Source organism: Sphaeroforma arctica, assembly GCF_001186125.1.
Source record: "Sphaeroforma arctica JP610 unplaced genomic scaffold supercont1.1627, whole genome shotgun sequence".
Classification (NCBI taxonomy): domain Eukaryota; class Ichthyosporea; order Ichthyophonida; genus Sphaeroforma; species Sphaeroforma arctica.
In genome coordinates this window covers 6335-12742 of record NW_014038931.1, presented here as the reverse complement: position 1 = coordinate 12742, position 6408 = coordinate 6335, and the positions used below count along the sequence as shown (strand labels likewise).

Genomic DNA, 6408 nt, shown 5'->3' with positions numbered 1-6408 from the left:
CGTACATACATACATGCATACGTGCATTCTTTCATACATACACACATACATACATACAAATATACAGACATACATACATACATACACACATACATACATACATACATTCATACATTCATACATTCATACATTCATACATACATGCATACATACATCCATACATACAAACATGCATACATACGTACATACATACTTTCATTCATACATACATACATACATGTATGCATACATACATACACACATTCATACATACATACATCCATACATACATATATATAAAAATAAATTCATACATACATACATCCATTTATGCATACACACATACATACATACATACATACATACATACATACATACATCCATACATCTATACATCCATACATATATACATACATACATACATACATATATACATACATACAGAAATAAATACATATATACATAAATGTATTTTTGTACGTACCTACGTATGTGCGTATGCATGCATGTATGTATGTATGTATGTATGTATGTATGTATGTATGTATGGATGTATCTATGTATCTATATATTTATGTATGGTTTTTAAGGCTTTAAACGGGCATACTCAAGCAGGCAGGTCATACTGTACTATTTGTTGGTCAATGTTTTTATATATACTTGTGTGTATTGGTACACTTCAACATCATCTGGGAGGTGTTCTGTATTCTATCAGCAGCATCTGATCATGTATATAAAAGACATATTTTTAACACGCGCGTTTATTCCAATTGAGTATCTTACCCTAGCATTCATTCCACACTCTCCCTTTCTTCTCAGGTAAGGCGCTGATAGTATACGAACCGTCATACATCAGGACGTGCAAGTGGGCACCGGGTGTGCTACCATTCACAAATACTACTTATGAGTACGGCTGTAACTTCATTGGTTACCACACAAGCACTGCCTATGGCATCTACGGGCTGTGCTCGGTGGGTCTGCTGCTGTGTGTGTGCACGTCCATTGCACTACACTGCCGCAGAGGCCATTCTGGTGAGTTGTATCCAAATAACACAAAAATGCAAGTACACCTACACAAGGAGGTATATGTATCACCAGAGTCATATGAGTTACAATACATACTGGATCTTTTATATACGTATGTTCCCTTCTATTTCCATAACGCAGCTATGTGAATCGGCTTTTATTCTGTCCGTTTTTTGTGCTGGTCAGGCTTGATCAGCGTTTTTATGCACGCCATTTAGTTGCAGTTCGATTAATTATTATATCCAGTTGTGCAAGGCGGTTGTACTTGTTCTGTCAGATTATTCTGACAGATATGCTATTTATCCTCAGCATTTCGGTTATAGTTTAGTCTTCTACCTTCCCATTCGATACCCCACTACAGTCGCACCGGTAGTCAGTGCTGTATCCCGTCCGGTTATTCAGGCAAGTTTCACTATTAACGCCCCCCGCATCCCCATCCATGTCAACCACTGACGTTCTGATTCGATTTGCCTACACAGCTGTACGAGGCGGCAGTTACTTGTTCTGCCAGATCATCCTGTCTGGTGTGATCATAGCCTTCATCGGAGCCACAATGTTTGTAGGACCCAATAGCCCGCCCAAAATGTCGCTGCAGATAGTTCTGATCTGCCTCGCCATCAATCTGATCATGGCAGGTACGTACCATTTTTAACTAGATCTGCATCTGAAGCGCCCCTTAGATTAGTAACGTGCCTCGCATTTGGTGTACAAGGTAGGGTTTCTATCAATGAGTGGTCGAAATCATTCCCATAGATGGTACTGACCATCGTAATTCGTGCAAGTTATCATTCCTCTGCCACATACCAAAACCACACTCTCACCACCGCAGCGCTGATAGTCAAACTGTACCGTGTGTGGAAGATCTTCGTTTCCAACAACGATCTTAAACGGTCGCTCAAGCTCAGAGATAGGGATCTGATGATTCCCTTCATCGGCTTCATGGCCATTGCTATAGTCATTCTCCTGGCCACGTGTTTCATGGGTAGGTGAAGTTTATTCCTCCACTCGAACGGTACTTTTCTGTTCTATTTTCTTGCTTTGGTGTGTATTCGAAGGGATACTTAGTATCGTCAATATTCTCGCATGGGTGTCTGTCCGTGTCCCCGCTTAATTCTCGACAGCTCGTTTCATAGCGTCTTTCAATGGGCCTATCTACTGCGAATAGAAGACACAGCTTGTATCATTATCTACACATGCCGTAAAAGGCTGAATCGTTGTTCAACGGTCTTCGATAGCATTCTATCATTTTTATCGGGAAGTACAAGTATATATACTCCTGTATTTACTATTCTATTGGAAGTACAGACTGTCGCATCATCCGAGTTGTGTGTACTCAATAATTGTGTATCACAATACACAGAGTAAAATTGACACCATGCACTGTGCCACACCATGCAGGCCAGGGCTATTCGAACGAATCTATGACGCAAACAACACTCACGCTAGAATCGCCCCAGTCCGGCACTTTCATCCTATCGGGCGTTATGGTAGAGTCTATCGATGTAAGTATGAGGCATCGTTGTTTGATGAAAGTTGATAGTTAAAATACTAGATATCAAACTATGATAGAAGTATCGATATACTGTGATTGTGGAATTTTTCGATTCAAGCTCATGATGCATGTATTGGTGTATACTTGTAGTTTTAATACAGTTGCAGTATAGCCAGTTATAGTTTTATCGGTCAATGTAGTATTGTGTTGTACCTATATGCTAGTAGCCGAATATATAGAAGCGGTCGGAGTAAGTCTACGCTTGGAAGTGTCGACATATATAGTAGTATTTATCGATGTGACTACTTATATGATTCACTTAAAGGTAGAAGTCACCGTTGTATTGTTGCTGTAGCAGTCGTCGAAGTTTACGGTGTACACATGTACTTGCCGGCAACAGATCCTGATAGAATACGCTGCACTCTCACACTATCTCCACACACGCACACACGCACACACGCACACGTGCACAGGTAAACATTGCGAACATCCTCCCTGTGGCTTTGTGGGCGGTCGCTCTACTCTTCATCGCAATGGTCATGTCATTCCTGGTTCGTGGAGTTCCGAGCGAGTACAACGAAACGAGCTTCATGCTGGCGGTTATCTACCAGATCCTGTTTGTTACATCCGTGATGTGCCCCATCATGATCTTCATGCTGGTCGAAGGCAACACCAACGCGTTCATCTTCTCGGCGTGTGGCGTGGTGTTTATCTCGGGTTGTTTCATCACGATTGTCCTGTTCTTCCCGAAGCTGTTCGCCACCAGCAAACGGCTCAGTTACTTCTTTCATACAGGTATATGTGAATGTTTGTACGTTTTCTTTCAAAACCTCTTTTACTTCTTCCACAGAGGTATATATGTGTGTGTACGTTTTCTTTTCGAAACCCATTATACTTTTTCTAGAAAGGTATATATGTGTGTGCATTTTCTTCTCAAAACCACTGCTATTTCTTCATACATATGTGTTTGTACGTTTTCTTTTTAAATCCCCTTCTACTTCCATACAGGTATATATGTGTGGTTACGTGAGCCCTTAGCAGACCCTCTCAACTGTTATTTCTTACACATATTTTATTTTTTGTATGTGCCCGCTTAGCAATCCCTCGCAAGGCCTCAGCCTTCATAGTGGATAGTCTGCGAATATCCATTACCACCATTAACTTTTCCCTCACGCATGCAATGATGCGTGGAGTTGAATGATTGGCTGTCCTATTCATTCGACACTCCTTGACAACTCCCGGCACCCCTGGGTACCCACTGACACTCATTCGTCCACACCCTTTGAACAACCATACACAGCTAAAGACTACCCCGTATGCCAAGACGAAGGCACCTACCAACCCCGAACCACCTACTCCAGTCAACGTAGCCGGCCGATGGGGTCCGCGCCTAATATCCTGCGTGCAGATAGCATGCAGACCTACAGTTCGTCTTTCCGCGGTGTCACACGCGACAGTGTAGTTGGCGGAAGCCCAACGGAAGGCCAAGGGCGCGGCAATACACTCATGCACGCGCAGTCGCTGGGGTCCGTTGCAGCGGGGTATAGGCGCCAGAGCTTGCTCGGCAACCCAGCCAGTACGAGTAAGAACAAGAGTGCCTGGGCGGTGCTTAAGCACGAGAGGGGCCAGAGAGGCGAGGGCAGCAGTGGGCTAAGGAGGAGTATGGATACGGTGCCCAGGACGGGAGAGCGAGATACGTGTGTGGATAGTAGCACGCTGGAAAGCGAGTTTGAACTGGTGCATGTCGGAGATATGACGGACACCCACACCCACATGGATAAGCGACGGCACCTCCACGACAAGACTTGTACTGGTAGAGATAGTAGCACAGACGCAGACGACGACTTTGAGAGCGCACCCCTGATGGCTATGCCGTTGTGTGCGGGGTGTGGGGCCGATACCACGTGTGCGTGCAGCGTGTCGAGATGCGCCTGCCCACCGGACAAGCACTGTAAGGTCAACGAACTATGCTTTCGTATAAAGAAGGTACGAGCCAATCTGACGCAGGCGCGACGGAGGTGTGTGTCAAGTCGCGTGGTCGAGCACGGGGACGGTGCTAGAGAGGCGGTCGGTGGGGGCGGTGATACTATGGGCACGAGAAAGGCGGAATTGAAGGACGATACAGCCCGGCGATTAGGCCCCAACGCGAATGCCATAGATCTGAACCAGCCCGTGACGAGTGGGCTGGGTATGATCGAGAGTGTACACAGTCCCAGTACGGGACCTTACGGTGACAGTGAGTCGAAGGGCGTCAACAGCATCCCCTTGGTCCACACTCAGAGCGTAGTGCTGACCGACAGCGATCACGTACCGGCCACTATCGACTGCGACGATGTACAGCTAGCCAAGAGTGCCTCTGTACCGGCGGTGTCTATGTACAACCCCTTTGACGATACAAAGGCCTACAGGACGGGTGGTACGGATTCACACCAGGCGCAGCTCGCACCCGTGACGTCGCCGTCGCCGTCCGGCCCGTTTCGAGCCTTGAGTGACGAGGGCGTGTACGCTGAGCAACTGTCGGGACGCAGTTCCGGGGTGACTTTTAATGAAGTCAGCCTGTCGCCGAGAAGTGGCACCAATCTGAGTGTTAATGGGGTCAACGGGAGTGGGACTGGGGCTGGGGTTGGTACGGCGGCTTGGTACGATGATGGGAAACACGCGGATCCACTGGGGGCATTGCAGCCGCAAGACGTTAATTGGGATACAACCAGTAATACGAGCATCACGAGTATCAAAAGCCTGCGACAGAATCACACCGCGGAGAAGGAACCCAAGCGACACAAGAGGAGCATAAGCTTGCTCGCGAGAGAGCTAGCACACCTTGCCTCGCCCATATCTAGCCGGAGGAGTGGTAAAGAATCGGACGTCATGTCGGGGGCCGGTAGTGCGTATGACAGTGAAGACGGCAATAGAGGCCGAACGCCACAGAAAGCGAGGTTATCGAATCGGATGAGGCTGAAGAAGGCGGGTAGTGAGGTGGAGATGCATGTAAAGAAGAATCCGAAACCCAAAACCAGCCGGTCCAAGGGCCGCGGTGAGAGGTGCACGCCCTCACCTGTTCCTTCCGGCGACGAAAAGGTGTCAAATGGCGGTGCCGAGATTGCAGCGCAGGCAGACCCAGCCACGCGCACACTTCCCAGAAAGACCCGAGCGTTGACGGGCGAGAACGGGTCGCGTACGGGTGTGGAGGGCAATGACAGTGAGGATGACTCACTGATCCACTTTCTGTCACCAACGCTGATGGAGAACGTGGGCGGGATGAAGCCGTCGGCTGATATGAGATGAGATATGGGCCCTTCATCTGTTACCAAACTAAGCTAGGATTACCACTCCCGGACCGAAATATATAAGTGCAACACACATCCAAGCTGCACGCCTTGAGCTCAGTCAATATGTATGCTCGCAGTGATTTTCCGTTTCTATAGTTAAGGCTCAAGTACACACCGCTACTTGCTGTCTACACCCGAAACGGCAATGATGAGGGTGTTCTACTCTGTAGGTGGGCAGGTCAATTGCAACACCAATGTGTGTCAAGGGCGGTGCAAGTACTACCGCTGGATATATAAACTCAATAGATAAAATAATACAGTAGATACTCTCGTCAGTGTTCAGAGGTTGCGTAGCTTATCGCATCACTTATGCGAGCGCTGGAGCTTTTTATTTAAACAAAAAATAAAGTTTGAGATGAATTATTCTGTATGTATCAGAGGCCGGTTAGTCTGACATGGGCTTTACGAGTCCATCATCGAAGAGATACAACTTACAAATTTCCAACAATGGTGTCGTGCACATTTCCACAAGAATGGCAGATTCGTGGCTACCGCTACATACTGAAACGAAAACTGTGATGCAAATTGTACAAATTGATTGTTTTTGGGGTTCATGTGCTTGGAAACAAGATAAGTCACTTG

At 46.7% G+C, this 6408-nt stretch overlaps 1 protein-coding gene across 1 annotated transcript; it reads left to right on the top strand.

The window, feature by feature from the left end:
• Positions 1-798: 798 nt before the first annotated feature.
• Positions 799-6148, top strand: SARC_11318 (hypothetical protein; the record flags this gene model as incomplete). The annotated part of the gene is made up of 6 exons (XM_014294598.1): positions 799-1011; positions 1485-1640; positions 1835-1987; positions 2404-2507; positions 2971-3292; positions 3798-6148. Coding segments are annotated over 6 exons (2933 nt in total), but the record flags the coding sequence as incomplete, so codon positions are not given.
• Positions 6149-6408: the final 260 nt, after the last annotated feature.